A 17,849-nucleotide genomic window follows, 5' to 3' on the forward strand; every position below is an offset into this window, starting at 1 on the left:
TTTTTTTTTTTTTTTTACAAACGTAGAGTCTGTAGATTTTGCAACAAACAAAAGTCAATTGCGATCGCTAGTCGAACACGGTTCGCGGTTGTGACTCGGCAATTGAAAATAAAACCAGTTTGTAGAATTTACATATCTCATCTTGCGCGCGCGCGCGCCTGCGTGTTCAACAATGATCTCCGACGTGTTCTCTCTCTCTCTCTCTTTCTCGCTGATAAATTTTTACATTCCATCCATGGAAATGCACTTTAATCGTCAATTACGTACTGGTTAATCCGAAAGAGAGAGAGAGAGAGAGAGAGAGAGCTCACGGTAATAAGATCTTAATCGAGAAACTAGTTCTCTGTGACAAGCCGTCTTAATTTCGCAAGGAACGGGAAAATAAGATCAAAAGGACGGGAAAATCTAATAAACTCGCTTTTAATTCAAAAGCGCGAGAAACAGAAGTGCCAGTTTGCTTTCTGAAATATATATATATATACATATACATGAAAGACACAAGTGGAAATACACTTCCAGAAGATAATGTATGCTTTTAGAAAATGTTGTAGAAAATGCACCTGCATACTTTCGGAGAGATCGTATCAGTGACGCTCGTCAAATATTTATCTTAAATTAGATAAATTTTCGAAACACGAAACATCTGGAAACAGAAGAAATACACTTTTCTCGATTTTTCTCGAAGAGACGCGTGTGTTTTGACTTTTTGTTCGCGCGACAATCAGATTTCGTCGCGCGTATTTTGAACGCGGATCTTGAGAACAACGACAGCAAATGATACATTTTATCTTTTTATCTCTCGCAGAGCGTTCTCGATGTTTGAACAAGCAAGCCTGTATTTCTCGCACGAATCCAAACGTTACAAGAGAAAAAAAAACATGATATATATATATATATATGAGTCACTTGTTGTGAAAAACGGTAGGCTTGTCCGATCTTGTTTTTCGCGCAGACCTTCGACTGATCGATTAGACATTCGCCTATGTATTATTTATATTACACGAAACGCTTACGCAATGGAATTAAGTACTTGAATAATACCTCATTAACACCAAGTCACCGATGCAAAGTACAAACTATTCGAAAAATACAATTATTTTTATCTCGGTCACCGAGCGCTTTATTGTATATTATTATAAGATGATCATACGTCATTCGTTTTTCTTTTTTTTTCACATAATTCTCGTATTAATTATTTTTTTTCTCAGATTATTCTCGCGCGCGTTGTTTAACAAAACACACAAGAAGATGATATATTATGTAATTTGATACACGTAAGCGCGAGCGACACGCAAGTGTCGATGGCAAGCAAGAGAATAGCCAAGCGCAACGTGTGAGCGTTGGTGTGTGTCACTAACATCAGTCGAATGGCAAAGATTGTAAAAGGAAAACGGCCAATAGTATTTTCTTTTCTTTTTTTTTTTTTTTTTTTGATTTTTAACATCCTCGGCGGACTCGGCTTTCAAAGTAAAATGTGTGTGACCGTTACGAAACACACGCACGCGCGCTGCATTTACTCAGTTTGCGATAGCCTTTAAACCCGCCTTTGACCCCCGCCCGTCGTTGCTCATCGAGGATTTTAATCAAGGGGAGGAGCTTCGGGAAGAAAGACAAAGACGCACTATTATATCGCAAAAAGAAAGCTTACTATATATCGCGAGCGCAACAACATCGTATGACAATCGCGTTCGTGCCGTTCGTGTCGAGCACTTTGCGAAATAAACATTTTTCTGAAAAGAAAAACTTTCCGAGAGAAAAAAAAAATAACAGCAAGAGAGAACTTTGCGCGCCTTATTGTTTCGAGGCGCGCAAGTTGTACATGAGAAATATATAAAGTTTCGCGAAAGAGATCTAGAAATAATACACACAAGTCCCTCCTCCGTCCCATAGAAAAGTAGAAAAAAAAACTGTAAAAAACTTACTTTCGTCAATTTATTCGTCCAAAACAACGGTAGAAAAAAAAAGATCCTGCTGGAATAGCAAGAAGTCAAGTTAATTTGTGGCCGCGGCAAGAAAAATTGTTTTAATCTTAATGAGGTATTTCCGGCTGACAAACAAAACGTCGATGGAACAAACAGATTCAAATATTTTTCTCGCCGAGCCGACAAAATTTTTTTTTTTTTTCGACGAAAATGCTAAAATTTATGTTGACAGCGTGTTTGAAACACAAACGCAAATAAAGTTACGAGAGAATGAGGGCTCACCATAATGGCAATGAGATGTCTATAATCGTAAGGAAGCGGTCCGTCACCCCTGAGGATGAACTGCTGAGTCCGGAGGAAGTGCTCCAGATACTTCGGATGCGAGGCCATCACTCTCGAAACATGATCCAACCTGTTGTTTTGTAGGAAAGCATCCATCAACAGCATATGAGTCTGTAAAACAACAAAATACAAATTTTCGTAAGTAAAAAAAAAAGAAAAAAAAATTAACGCTCGTGAAATAACTTCTGTTACAAATACAACAACAATGATGATGCGCGTGAAGAAGTTCACGCGCAAACAACAAATCAATTCGATTTCTTATCTAAATTATCTAACAAAATTCGAAAGAGGGATTTTCTCCGTCCGAAAGTGCAAAAGGTGCGGGAAAGGCGGTCAAGTTTTATTCGAGGATCTTATTTATTTATTTTTTTTTTGACCTTATTTTGTAGAATTAATTATATCTCCGGTGTATGTTAATTCCCTTCCACATTAGAATATTTTCACGCGCTTCTCCCAAAGATAATAAAATACACGTGATTCGCGCGAGTCTCTTTTTTACGTCAAGTTTTTTTTTCTTTCAAAAGGTGACGAAAGTGTGGAAATATCTTTGTTCCCTCGTTAGCATTCGTCTAATGATCGGTCGTAAACCATCGCGATTGGGTTGATTAATCTCTACGGCCGGCATTTGTATATCTTCGCCTCAAGGCGATAAATGTTTTTTTTTTTTTTTTTACATATTAGAAAGTACGTTCTCGTCGTCGCATCTTCACCCACACGTAGCGCCTTTATCTACTTAACCAATTTACAATATTTCGCTCTGGCAATAGGTTTCGCTCTTCTTCTTCAAGCGCGCGCGCGCGCGAAGAAGACGCCTAATCGCGATATTAATTACGTAATACGCACAGGGAGGGTTTCCGGGTCATAAAAACAAAAAGCGCGATCCCGCGCAATCAGGTGTTTGCGTTGCATCATCCGAACGACAACGGCGGCTCGTCTTTGACCGCCATTGATTAATATATCACATGTCTTTGTGTACGTCACACGACGATAGATACGGGCGCTTGAGATAGATATCGGCATAAATTACAATTCCCACGTAAGCATCTCGTGTTTCTCTTTTTTTTTTCTTCTTCTTCTTCTTCTAATGCAAGTTCTCACGGTTCTAAACATAATTCCGCTTGCCAATTGCAAACTCTAGAACTCTAAACTTCCACAGACTTCTTAGATTCTAGTTTCCACTTGCAGAGTAGTTTTGCAATAGTTGTTCCGTTGAACTCATCTAAGGAACCATTACCAAGTAAAACAAAAAAATAAAAAAAAAAACAAGAGGGTGCTGAAACTAGCACACGTCATCTCTTCGCCGCCTACTTTGACTGTTGAAAGTTTTTTTTTTACAGTCCTCGAGGGGCTCTTTTCGATAAGAGTTTTTATTAATTGAACGGTTCTTTGAACACTTGTTTTTTTTTCCTTACTTTTTATTTCCCAGGTGGCACAGATTTTCGATGACGAGGTAACGATTTTTTTTTTTTTTTTTTTTTTTTTTATGGAAGGCTGCTGCTGATTTCAACACCTTGTTTATTTTCTCGAAAGCTAGGTTTCCCCAGGTAATTCGCAACGAAACTGCGAGCGCGAACAGAAGTATATTTAGAACTTGCGCTCTTTTTTTTTCTTTCTTTTTTTTTTTTTTAAATATGAAGTGACAACTGCACACACCGAGCGCGCTTTAAATGACCGCGCGGTGTTACGTTACGCAAAAAACGACGCGCGATTGCCGGCCTCAATCAATCGCTAGAGTAAACAAGTTACTTCGCTAACGCGCGAGCTTATTACGAGACACGTTTAAGATAACGGGAGGAAAAAAGTGTTGTAAAAAAAAAAAAAAAAAAACAAATGACGGATGACTCCGTGCGCGACATTAGGTAAGTTGCGTAACGTTAAAAAATTCACAAAATATATATTGCGCGTTATAGGTAACGCGCGCTTGTGCGTTTAAAATTGAATTTACCAGCGCAAATCTTCGAGTCGCGCAAAAAAAAACAGCCGCGAAATAAATCATCATTAGAAAATGAGCGTGCGGCGAATCTTCTTTCTGAGTCACACAGGTTTCATCGCGTAATGTATAATGTCAGACGTTAATATTTATAGGTCCTGTTTATTACTGCGAGGTTTCGCAGCGCGTACGAGCAGCACACGATTTGGCCGATTCATTAAAAATTCATCAAATATCTCAACAACGTAACATATATTTCGTGTGAAATTTTACTTATCGATCTTTCGTCGCCGCGAGAGAGACATTCTCGCGATCGATCTTGCGGCGTTGACGCAAAACAAGAAAAAAAAATGGATTTAGGAATCGTTTCGAATGCGAAGGAGCAGAAGGACGCGGTGAAACATCGTTCGTCATGCGCGCGCGCGCGCGCGCGGCAATTTGCCGCACGTGTCCGCACTTCCGAAGTGGCGGCAATCGGCTTCTCGCGTGGCGAGCGCCAATTTCGTCGCAGTTATCGAAATTCTTTGTTTCTCGACGTCATTTCGGTATATTCGCGACCGAATGGTTGTGCGCGCACAACAACCTTCGCCTAATCGTTTTCTCTATACACGCTATCTTTTCCGCGTGCGTGCAAAAAAAATGACGCGCGCGCGCAATGCGTATAACGAAAACCACACACGATCATCGATCTCGCGGATTTCCGATGAAACGACCTTCGCTGCGCGCGCGCGCGCGCACGGAAATGAAAAATTATTACCCAAACAAACACACAACCGAGTTGGCGAATTCGTTCGGCAGGTACGCGTTGTACACGTGCGCAACACGTAGAATTGAGAAGATAAAAATTTCGCTTCTCATTAAAAAAAAATCCTCGCAATTTCTCAACGAATCGCGATAACGAGCTCGCGGCCGTTCGTTTCGCAAAGTTTCGCCTCGCGTTATCATCCTCGCGTATCCGATTGTCCGGTCGAGATGAGACTTTTATTAATTGCGCCATATCAACAACGACGCGGTTAATAAACGCGAGAAAAACACTTTCGGAAAAGTGTCGCGCGCATCTCTCGCAAACTCCAACGCGCGCGCGCGTTGCCCTAATTTCTCAAAGCGACGTTTTCTTAGAAAACGTCTATTAAAAAAAAGAAAAAAAATAAAGCGATAACATTGACGCAAAACCGATAAATGTTATCGTCTCCGAAGTGCGAATTTACGATTTTGCGTCGAGAGCACTGAAAGCGGTTGTGACACGAGTGTGCGCGCGAATGTACAAGCATGATTTGTCTTGCACCGATGTGGTCGGCCTTGTAATAGGTCGTTAACTTTGTACACACGCGCGCACATTGTGTACACACGAAGCGAGAGAGAGAGAGAGAGAGAGAGAGAGAGAGAGAGAGAGAAAGAAGGCTTTTCACTTTGGCGCCGGCTTTCGCCTTGGACGGAATATTAAACGATGTTCCGTTGGAGAGGGAGAAGAGAGAGGGAGAGAGAGAGAGAGAGACGAGCGGAGAACGCGCGAGCGGAACGCGTTACGCGTGTCGCCCGTTATAACTGTTGCGCGGAAAAACGCTATCGCAAGTGATAGCGGAACATCGTGTACGTGACGGCGAAACGTCACGCTCCGGCTCGCCCCGCGCGAGCGAAACGTTATTATTATTATTATATATTCCTACAATCAGTTTACAATTGAAAAAATCATCGCGCGAACGGTTATTAACGCAAGCTTTCTTCGAACAATCGTTAACGCGGTCGATTTCACCGCGTGCCGATGCTCGCGGGCGAGCGGAGCGAACGCAACGGGATGCGATATCGAAATCGAGTCGAGTTGATTATAATCGCGACGATTTTAAGCGCTGCACCCTCGAGGGAATCTGGCTTGTGATTACCGTTATCGATTATAAAAGGGAGGAGAAGAATCGACGCGAACACGTTTCGCACGAATTTTGTCACGCAACCGAAAACTGTGTATTTATTTTCACTTTCGGTATTTAAAACCTTTTTAGCCCGCCCCAAAAGAGTTTCATACAAACCTCGAGATTCCACATAACGTGTACGTTATTAATATACACGAATCTATGAAAAAAAAAAAAAAAAATACACTATTTCAATGGAAAAATGCCAGCGGTCTTAGAGATTAATTTTCATTATTTTTCGTGTATCGAAGAAACGCGCGCAGAGTCCTTGAGTTTCGTCGCGGGTTGTTTCTTTGTACATTAAACCTTTTTGCGACGTTACAATTTCGTTCCCTCGTAAAACTCAGGGTCGAAGCATCTACTTGTCCCGTTGCTTTCGCGACGCAAAAATGCGGAAGCAATATTTTGCGAGGGATTTTCTTCTGCTAACATCCTCCCCGGGGAGGTGCGTAATTTATCGCGAAAGTCGATCAACAGCGCGAGCGGGGTTGCACGTAGAGAGTAAAGTGGGTAAAAGCACGTTTTTAATAACGCCCAAAAGTCTCTCGCTAAGAGAGAGAGAAGGAGAACCTGTCGAATCAATTGATCTATTATTAAACGAGGACCTGGCACGTTCATTGCCGAGAGAGGCCCCGACGCGCGCACGTCGGCGGAAATAACAAATTACTCGGTGTCAGTTTAGCCGATGTGACAGCCGAAGATTGAGAGAGAAAGAGAGAGAAAGAGAGAGAGAGAGAGCAAAACGCGCTTCCGGAAAAAAATTTACCTCCATCCTCTTTCAGCGGGAAAAAAGATGGAAATTCAGCGCGAGATTATGAAACGCATAATCTCGGGAGAAAAGTGACGCGTGTTGTTAAATTGGCGTCGAATCGTTTGACTCGCACGTGCAATAATTTTCGGCGCGAAACGTGTGTGGTGCCGCGACCGCATTAAATTTTATTGACTGTTTTATGGACGCTTCCTGTGCGACGATGATAGCGCGCGACGCAAGCGAGCCGAGAGATGAATATTAATAAACCGACGATCACATTATCCAACATTCATCATTTCGCCGCGTAAACATCCGCTTCTGACACAACTTGTTCTCGAGCTGTTACTCTTATATGCTCGAGTTATATTACTTTTTTTATTCCCCCTCGGGGACGCGTGTGTTTGCGTTATTGCTCGATGTAACAAAAAAAGAAAACAAAACGCAAACACACAATTTACAGGCAATACGATTCTCGTTTTTTTTTTTTCTTTATCGACAACAGTCGATTAACCGCGTGACGGTCGAGAGATAATTTGTGCGTTGTTTTCAACATCACACTCGATATGCGCGCGTTATGTTTGTTGCGTTCGCTCGTTCAAACCAACTGATCATCGTGCGATGAGATTTCAGTCTTCAGCGCGATTGAAAATTGCCGCGGCGCGATTCTATCGACGAGAAGTTACTTTTGTGCGCGCAAATTTCTCCCGCTTGTCTCCCGATCGATCGAAGCGTTCCCGATCGAAACGATGTAATTTACACCACGAGAGCTCGCGACCGCGTGGAAACGCGGCGCCGGAAACGAGAATCGCGTGAGATCTTTGCGAGAAAAAAATTGTCTTCGTTCTCCGCGACACGAAGATCATTAAGAGAGCCCGTAAAAGAGTCCACAAAGGAAAGAAAATAAGAAGAGAGAGAGAGAGAGAGAAAATGTCAGGCGGTCGCACGCGAGAGATCGGGCGATCCGGCAGGACCTCTTTCGCGAAAATAGCCGGGCTACGTCATGGGCGTAGTTGGATGGTGCTCAATTAACTTTCGTACACGCGATTTGGCAAGCCGCCCTTTTATCACCCCGGGTGGGAGCGAAGCCCTCGAGAAGCCGCAGCCAGCGCGGCAGGCAAGCGCGCCTCCCTCCTGGCTCTCTCTCTCTCTCTCTCTCTCTCTCTTCTCCCCCGAGAGAGAAGAGCCTCCTTTTTCTCTTGGCGCACACTCCTGGCGATCGGCCCAAAACTCGCCGAGACTCGGTGACGAGGAGCTTCGTTCCAGCTTCCCTTCTTTCCTCAACACGCCCCGTTTTCTTCTTTTCCCTCAAAAGCGCGGGATCACGCCGTGATTTTCTTTCGCCCACTGCAATGTGTTTTTTCTCTCGCGCTTATCGATATCGAATATCATGTTCGTCGCAAACAAAGCGACAACATTTCTTGCACGTGACCGCTGAACAATGAGGGGGAGGGGAAAGGAAGCGGAGACGTGCAATTTTCAAAAAGAGCGCACGACCGATCGCGCGCAATCACCGGAGGTTGAGGCGCGTCGCGAATAAAAATCAGAAGATTTTTAGCCACGAGCGTGTTGAAGAAAGAGAGAGAGAGAAAGAGAGAGCGAGGAAATGTCTGCTTTGCGCGCATTTCTTTATATTCGATCGTTGTGACGTAAATCTACGAAGAGAGAAAAACCGCTTTGTTTATTGGCACATTCGGTCTTTACGTGAAATCGTATCGTGTAGGTATATATATATATATATATATATATATATATCTCGACGCGCGCGACGTGGTCACGGTGAACAAACCCAAAAAAGAAAACGCAACGAACGACGACGTAAATAAATAAGATACAGCACATCTCGTTTTCTCTCGCCTTTCTTACGTCGTGTGTTATATCGTTGTTATAACGTATTGCGATATCCATATTTCATAACCTGCGTGTACCGGCGCAATGACGACGTCTCTCTCTTTCTCTCTCTTTTAACGAACGACAATGAACACAACGGACGAATATTTCTCTCCGGTAATGATACATTAAACGCTATTGTCCATTGTCAGCCGCGCGGCAATATTAATTGCTGGAACAAAGCCGCGTAAATTATGTATGCGACATACTAAAAAAGACGGATATCGCGCGAAAATGATATGCAACGGTGTCGTTGACTAAAAATCCGGTTCGAATAACTTTTTATCGATATATAGAACGTGCGAAATGTTGAAAAAGTTTTTTTTTTTTTTTTTTTTTAAATACAGGAAGAAGAGGAAGAGACGCTCCTTTCCGATGACGCTCGTAAATCGCGTCACGTCGAAATTCACGCGCGTATGTAAAATTCATGGAATAATCCTGGAGAATCCACATGCATTTCGAGAAGTTTGTCGAGAAAATCACGCGTTGAAATTTCGCGTCAATGTGACGCTTTTCAATAAACGTTAGCGCGACATTCGGCCGCGAGAGAGAGCTCGGCGCGGAAAATGTCAAGTTGCGGCCTTATCGCAATGTAACATTCTATAATTGAAGTAGCTCGAGTTGGCGAAGCCCGCGGCAAAATGACGCGACGCCCGCGAGTGACGTTTGGCGGCTCTGCGTTTTGGACAGAATCTCACCGACCGCAAACGAAAACAACGGAAAGAAAGAAAGAGAGAGATAGATAGACAGACAGACAGACAGATAAATAGATAGATAGATAAAAAGAAGCCGTTCGCAATTACTCCGCGTAGGCGAAAAACAGCGCGCGGCGCGTGTGTTCCGTTCGTTGAAAAAAAAAAAAAAAAAAAAACGGATGCAAAGTTATGCCCACGTGTCGCGTTTCGACCGACGTTGTTTTTTATCGCGATTATGCAAATAAAAAAAGCGCATCTCAATCATGTGCTTGCCTCGAACGTTTTAGATGCGAGTGTGACGCGCGCATCACACAAGTATGCACACACAAACACGTTACGTGCCAACCCGTTGGGCTAAATTTAACGCGGCCTTTTTATTCGCGCGGTTACTTATTTGCCACGCATTCTCTGCGATTTGATTGTCCGAGGCGATAAAAAAAAAAAGCTGATACGCGCGGCGAAGATATGATCAATGACATTAAAAAAAAAACAAAAAAAAAAAAAAAGAAAACACCTCGAACGCGCAAAATCTCACGTAATTCGCGTTTGCTACGTACGAGAGGAGACCAAGGAGAAGGTCATTTGCGTGCGAACAGGTCTCTAATTAATTAAACCAGAAAACACATTGTCCGCAAACATTCGCAACCAACGTCCAAATTCAGAGAAGAGTTTCTCGTGCAACCACTTTGCGAAACATCCTCTCTCTGATAGGTACGTACAAGCCGTGCAAATTTAGCGGAGCTAGGTTAGTTTCCTTCGCGCGCGTCGCGAGATCTTTAATTTCAAAAACGTATTTCGTACATATCGCACGTCGTTCTTAATCCGTTTTTATCTTCACAATCGTCGCCGCAATTTCGCCGAAATTATGTTCTCTGTCACACACATATGGTTCATTAATCGACGGCGCGCGCTTGTGTGGCGCCCGATCGTGCGCGCGGCTTTGATTATTGACACGAGTGTGAATGGCAACAATTCCCCCTCCGTTTCACAAACAAACGATCGCGAACACAATGTCGCGCCGAAATTGGCTAAATTGATACCGAAATTGTATAACAATCTGTAATTGCCTGTGTACAAGAGAAAGAGAGAGATAGAGAGAGAGAGAGAAAGAGAGAGAGGTGACGTCGGCAAATAAGAAGCAATCTTGCCAAAACATGTTATTGTCGCATGTGAGAGGTTATTGTTGTTACGCCGCGCGCGCGCGCGTAATGTCACAAACACACAATAGCTATGTTTTCTTAATCAACTTGTAGTCACGCCACGTTTATTATCTCTCGCGCATGCCACATCTCGTCAAAAATAATTGGTTACACACCGCGATTCCCGTACATAAGGATTCTCTCTCTTATCGCCCGAAAGTTGATGTTTGAGTGCCAGGCGCGCGTCGATGCGAGCCCCTAGGCCCGATTACACCACACCAAAATTGTTTTTCTATTCGAGAGTTACATAAAATTATCATCACCCGAGAAAGAACCGAGGGAGTCCTCCGCGGTAAGTCATGCGTGTCACAGATATGGATGACCTCAGGCAGCACCTCGAAGAAAGTGTGACGTTAGAGAAGTCTTATTATTATTCGACGACATCTTTTTTTTCGTCTTCTTCTTGAATTCTATCTCGAATTCTAAATAGGTGATTTGTGACTCATCGCGTTAAAATTTATAAATCTAGAGTCGCCCCGGTCAGATGCTTATCGCATCTTTGTCCTTCCAAGCGGCGGCCTCCTCGAACTCTCCTCGTTCGCTCGGCTCTTTCTCGATCGCCGTGAAAATCCGCGGGAGACTCCGCGAATGTCTTTATTATTCAACGCGCCGCGAGTCAACAAGTTCTTTTCAAGGCGGATTCCCCCGCGTGCCGTGCGACTCGCGCTATACTTACACGCCCTATTACGATTCAATAGGCGGCGAGAAGTAACTTCGTTAACTGCGATAAAACGCGCGCGCGCCCCGTGACGAGCCGCTCGTTTATTTCATATCGTCCGACGACGACGACGACGACGACGACGTTCCAGATGTGGAACAAAGGAATTATTAGCCTTCGCGATTTATCCACGCTTCTCGCTTTGTTGTCCGCCGGCTAGTTGACGCGCTATATTTCCGCACGCATACGGACCGTTATACAGGAAGCCCTCCTTCCCCGCGTTTTCCCTCGCTCGCTCGGATTCTGCTTTTGCGCTCCGAGGGTTGTACAACCCTTCGCTGCCCATTTCGACGCTAACGAAGTTGTTCCCGGGACAATACATCTGGAGTTATTCGCGAAATTACGCGCAAATTGCCGCGTCGTGCCGAACTCGCGTCCATATTGTCCCTCCCCTTTTTCCCCTCCTGTGGACGTCCTTCTCTACCCGTTTGTATTCCCTTTGGTTCTGTACTCGTGCAAGGATTCGCACAGCGCGCGGAGAGATTCGTATTAATAGTCTCCTCTCTTTGCGCGCACAAACACACACACACACACACACACACACACACAGACAGACAGACAGACAGACAGACAGACACAAGTGCCGGATTAATTGGTATCTAACTAATGTAACAAGAGCTTTAATTATTACGTCACGTGGTAACAAATCCGCTTGATAAAGCGCCCCGATTTTGTGTCTCCGTTAGGTGACGAAGCGAGCAGCAACTCGCGCGCTTCGGAAAAAAAAAAAAGACCTCATCCGCTAGACAGTTCAAAGGCAGAATCGCGCGGCGAGATGGCTACTCGCTTACCCCTCCCCCTCCCTCTTCCTCTCTCTCACGGGCGGCCGAAAATGAAATCGTCGTAAAATCGCGCGCGACCCGGATTCGGAATATCTCTTCTCGCCCATCGCTTCGAGAAGGTTTGAAAAACCCGACCCAATTTTCGATAACCCGTTCCCCGCACGCACACGCCAATTACATCGTTTACGCGCGCGCGAGCGGGGCACGTCACGGAATCCCCGAAGTCGAAAAAAAAGTGGCGTTCCCGCCACTCGTTTGCGAAATAAATCGGATCCATTATTTACGTCGCAGCCACGGGGCCGATCCCCGCACGATCAACACAATGTTTTTCGGCAAGAAGGTGCTAATGAGCGTAAAGAGGATTAAAATAAAAATAAAAAAAAAACAAAACAACCAGAGAACCAGTTTGAAAAAAAAAAAAAAAAAAAAAAAAAAAAAAAAAAAAAATATCGAAAAAAATTTAAAAAAAAAAAAAAAAAAAAAAAAAAAAAAAAAAAAAAAAAAATATCGCAAAAACCAAAAAAAAAAAAAAAAAAAAAAAAAAAAAAAAAAAAAAAAAATATCGACAGTCGCGCCGGTTTTTCGGAAAGCGAGAAAAACAAGAGCGAATCTCGCGGCGAGGTGAGATTCGACGGATGTGCAACACCGACGTTCCGACCTGTGTGTGTATTATTACACACGATGACGACGGATGTGGGCATGTTTTTCCCTACAGCTCAGCGTCGTCGAGCAAAGCGACGGGATAGAAACGCGCAAACAGCGTCGCGGCGTGACAGGTTGGGCGGCGCTGACTGTTTAAAAGTCGAATCGATTGTTCGGTCATGCGTGCCCGGTTTCGTAAGTAAAGAGAGAGAAAGAGAGAGGAGAGAGAGAGAGATCCTGACGTACTCGCTTAGGACGCATGAAATGAAAATTTTATCGATCGCCGGAGGTATCTCGCGACCCGGGCATAAATTGCGATGCTACTGTATATAAGCTTTGTACACACAAAAAGAGAGAGAGAGAGAGACAGAAGAAAGCCTCTGTTCGGAGTCGAGTAAATCGAGATGATAACTCGCGCCGGTACCAAGACTGATAAAAAAAAAAAAAAAAAAAAAAACACGAGCTTCGTGAAAAAGTTTCACGAAACGCCGTCGGATGTGAATTTAATAACGCGTGGTTGCACGAACATCTACATTTACCGGCGCGCGACTAAAACGCGTGTTTTTTTAATCAAGGTATTTAGCGACGCGTGTATACAAAATAAGAGAATTTTATTTTTCATTTGTTTTTTCCGGGAGAAAATTCGCGCAAACTTAAACGGGAAACGCGCGCTTTTTCTCTCTCTCTCTCACTCTCTCTCTCTCTCTCTCTCTCTCTCTTTTGCGTAGCGAGTAAACATATTTTCGACGGGACATTTTTCACGAATACGATATTCTCGCGACAATGTTCCTCAAATATCTCTCGGAGAAGATTTCTGAAAATACTCTCTCATGACACAGCACATATTTCGCGCGTTGCTGCTGTAACACGCAACCTTTCACAGTTATATTGACTCCGTTTCTCTTCGCTTGGCGTTCAATGTCCGTAAAAAGGTCGAAGGAAGCCGGTCGGCGAAGGAAAAAAACCCTCCCAATACTACTAGTAATTTTCTTCGGTTTTTCTTGCCGGAGTGAAAGAACGCGGTTTCGTTTGCTCCTTCTCGTTGCGCAAGACGAGGAGGAGGAGGAGTTCTCTCTTCGATCTCCGCTCGAAAAGTTAATTGTTCGCGCGCCTCATTTCGCCATAATGAACGAAATCTTTTCGTTATCCCGTGAAAAACGCTCGACGCGGGGCTGCGGCAGGAAATATAATTGCGAAAATAAACGTCTTCAAGTTTGTGCGCGCGTCGCGGTTGAATCCGGAGGAGAGAGAGGAATGGAGAGAGTCGCGCGTCCGCGGAAAAAGAAATTTATGCGACGTCAAACGGGTATGCGGATTATTGGGAAGAGGACCTTGTGCCATATTCTGTAAATCACACCCACACAACGCGGACGCGCATGTGTGTGTGTGTGATTTCGCGCGTAACACACAGCACGAAATTTTTCCCCTAACTGCGCCATAAGTTCTGGCGAATACGTATAGAAGGATCACAAGTTATATTCTCCTCTTACGCAATGCGGTCGTAAAATTATATCTAGCGAAGAAAAATCTTCATATTCGCGTCGCGAATAAAAGAGACGAGCGACCGCGTTTGAAATAACGTCTCATCGCTTACTGTGTTCCTCTCGGTGTATAATCGCTTTTTACTGATGTACACAATTGATATAAAATCACTCGCGAACACTCACCCGCGTAATGAAGTACGTTATACGAAGAGAGAGAGAGAGAGAGAGAGAGAGAGAGGAAACTATAAACGCGTCGTCGTTAGATCAGAGATCGAACAGTTAATGGGGAAAGTTTGATTAAATCGCGACGAGAGGCGATTAGATCTCAATATCTCTCCAACGAGATGTGACTTCATCGTGCGTGCGTTGAGCGAAATGAGAAAGCGGTTGAACTTGAAGCGGTTAAAATTTAATTGCGAAATTCATCAGCGCGAAAAGATCGTCGATGTACGTCGATTTACGACGACATCGTGCAATAGCGATGAATAAAATACACGTATAAAATGCGCGCGTTTAACCAGCGACAGAGAATTGCGAGTTGACGCGACGAGCGATTAAATCACCGACTAAATTGTGACAATCGCGTAAAAAAAAGCGTAACGCTCGTCCGGGATGACGTTATTTCATATCGCTCGTCGGGGATTTGCCTGTTCGAGAGACCAATATCCTCTTCGATAATTGCAAAATATTTTTGTGTGACTTAAATTCAGTTTTAATAGGTTTTTTTTTTTTTTTTGTTCACATTAAAATCCCGCGGAGAGGTCGTTGAAACGAAGCGTTATTTATCGCTTGTTTTCGCGTCGCGAAGTTAAAAGATGCAAATAAAATTAAAGAATAAATATGTATTCATTAAGTTTTTTGTTGTATCATCATCATTTAACGTTGCTCAATGATAATCAATTTTCTTGGAGAATCTTTTATAGACTTTTCAATCTACAACACATACACACACACACACACACACACGAAGTTTACGAATATGTTGTATATATTACTGCTATCTCTTTCAAAAGACATTTCGCACAGAGAACCGTCGTCGTGCAACGGGCATGAAAATGAGTTAACGGTAGTCGATTCGCGAAATCGGGGGCTGCCGCCTAATGACAGTAATGACCGGCCATCAAGTACACAGAGAAGTAATTCCATTCGAAGATACCGGAGCAAAACGTGCCAATTACGCGCAAGCGGGAATTAATGCGGCATAAAGAAGCGGTCGGCGCAGGACGTTTTTACCGTCGCTCGCTACGTGACCGAAGTAGTAGGAGTGTCGTAAGAAGCGGAAGGGAGTGATAGAACACACGATGTGTCGCGCACCGCCACCCACGCGGGAATTAATTGCAATCTACTGCGATACGACTTAATTAAGATCAACAATTAAGCGAACGATGTGTGTGTGTGTGTGTGTGTGCGCGCGCGCGTCCCGACCGTATCCAACAATTGGACGTTTCCAACAATTGTGCCTGTTTTCTCTCTCTCGCGTCTTCTCCTCCTCCTTCTCCTCCTCCTCTTCCTCGTCTCCGAGCTACACCCCGTTTCCCACAAACGGGGCCGATTAGCCTAGCCGCACGGATCCGAACGAATGTGTGTGCGGCGATGATATGCCTAACAATGCCGCGCGATATATACAACGCGCAACCGCGACTCGCGTGTCTGCGCCGGAGACGCGTACAGGGTGTCCTCCACAGAGAATTCGCGACATTATCCTTCAGCTCGCGAAGTGAAAACTTGCGTGTGCGTCGTGGGACGAAAAACAAAAAAAAGGCTCAAAATTGTTTGAAAAAAATTCTCAAAAATCACGCGTTTTTTCATTTTTCTCGTCGGTCATTTTTCTCAAAATTTATAACCGACTAAAAGAGAGACAAAGTGAGACGGACATTTCCGAGACACCGTGTATAATTGTTGTGCCAGCGCGAGCGCGCGCGCGCGCACACACGAGCTCGTGAGCGACAGCCGCTTCTAACTAGCTGTTATTACGGGTGTGCCGGGTTGTTACACCGGTCGGTAAATCGAAATGTCAAACATTAGATATATTATTCCCGGCTGTGTTGCAGCGAGCCGTGTAACACGCCCGGCGGTTTTCAAGCTGGAAACGTGCAGAAGTGACAAATAAGATCACGCGCGATTGAACAATTTATTTACACACGCGCGCACATCCGCGCGCGCGCACGCACAACATTCGAATTTACATAAATCGTCAACGATTGATCTCTCTTGTAAGTGTAACGGCAGAAATTATTATCTCGACAAGTCCTCTCTCTATTTTTAGCAGGGTCGTATAAAACTTGGTTTTGACAGATAGGAATTAAACGCTTGATATTACGTGACCCACATACATAGAGCGCCTCTGAATCTTGTCAATTGACATGTTTTATCAGACGCGAAACGCGCGCGCGCGCGTGTGCGTGCGTGTCAGCTTCCGTTCCGTGAATTGTGTCTCCGCGTCGCTTCAAACATGTACACGTCAAAAGAAAATATGATAAAAACCCGGCACATAAAAATGTCACAAGTGTAGCTCTTAAAATATTATACATCAAAGAAGGCGATATATTAAAAACTCGGTAATAAAGAGCGGACCGTCGTGCGCGCGCGTGTGTGTGTCTCGGCCGTGATATATTATTCATCAAGAATATCAAATATACACGTCACCATCGGTCCGAATTACAATATCTTCTATTTCATCATCCGCGCTCTCGCGCTCGTTCTTTATATAACGATACGAAAAATAGACCGCATGCATCTCGAAGATCAAAGACGCACGCTCCTCCTCGGTCATCGACATTTTTTTAGAGCGTGTTTACCACACAACTGTGTGATAACGCGCTCAACGTTTTCGACGTTGCGCTTATCGAGAGTATACGATGCGCGATATATGTTGCACGCTAATAATTGATAGAAAAAAAATAAAAATAAAAATAAAAATAAAAATAAAAAAAAAAAAACAAAGACGAGCGTCCATCGATCGTCGTGCACGAGAACGTGACCGAGGAGTCGCATCGAATGTGATATAATTGTCCATTGTTTGTGTTACGTCAGCGTCATCGCACAGCGATGATGGAATATCATTAACACTCTTCTCTCTCTATCTATCTATCTATCTCTCTCTCTCTATCTCTCTCTCTCTCTCCCTCTTTCTCGCCACATTTAATACCCAAATACATAGTACACATACATATATATATATATATATATATATATATATATATATATACACTGTTTACGAGGCAGGTATTCTCGGAGGGGAACTTTCGCATCCTTTTAAGCGAAACTATAAAAGAGAAGAGGAGGAGAAGAGTTTACGGTACTTGTTTGCCTGGCCTAAAACAACACGTCTTCTCCTTCGTCTTCCCGTAGACCAAACGCACGTGCGAAGTGTCGTTATCAAAGCGCGCGTGTGTTGCGTGCGTGTGCGGAATAAAAGCGCTGAGAGCGAATGGAAGACTCGCGGCTTAGCCGACCCAGCAATTTCCAGCCGGAGATAGAGAGATAGAGAGAGAGAGAGAGAGAGAGAGAGAAAGAGACACCGAGAGAGCGATTAACACAAAACACTCTCTGCTGAAGAGGCTAACTAGCATGAAATGATACGTTAACAT

General features: G+C 43.9%; 1 protein-coding gene across 4 annotated transcripts in view; it reads right to left on the bottom strand.

The window, feature by feature from the left end:
- The window catches only part of LOC109859330 (sestrin homolog), a 171,636-nt gene that overhangs the window by 8,168 nt on the left and 145,619 nt on the right, over positions 1–17,849 (bottom strand). For all 4 annotated transcript variants that reach the window (XM_020437504.1, XM_020437488.1, XM_020437496.1 and 1 more), the window contains one exon: positions 2,205–2,375. In XM_020437504.1, coding sequence (XP_020293093.1) covers positions 2,205–2,375 — 171 coding nt within the window. The remainder of the gene's footprint in view (positions 1–2,204; positions 2,376–17,849) is intronic.

The sequence above is a fragment of the Pseudomyrmex gracilis genome, unplaced genomic scaffold (genome assembly GCF_002006095.1).
Source record: "Pseudomyrmex gracilis isolate BER0280 unplaced genomic scaffold, ASM200609v1 scaffold_7, whole genome shotgun sequence".
In the NCBI taxonomy this organism is placed as follows: Eukaryota; Metazoa; Arthropoda; class Insecta; order Hymenoptera; family Formicidae; genus Pseudomyrmex; species Pseudomyrmex gracilis.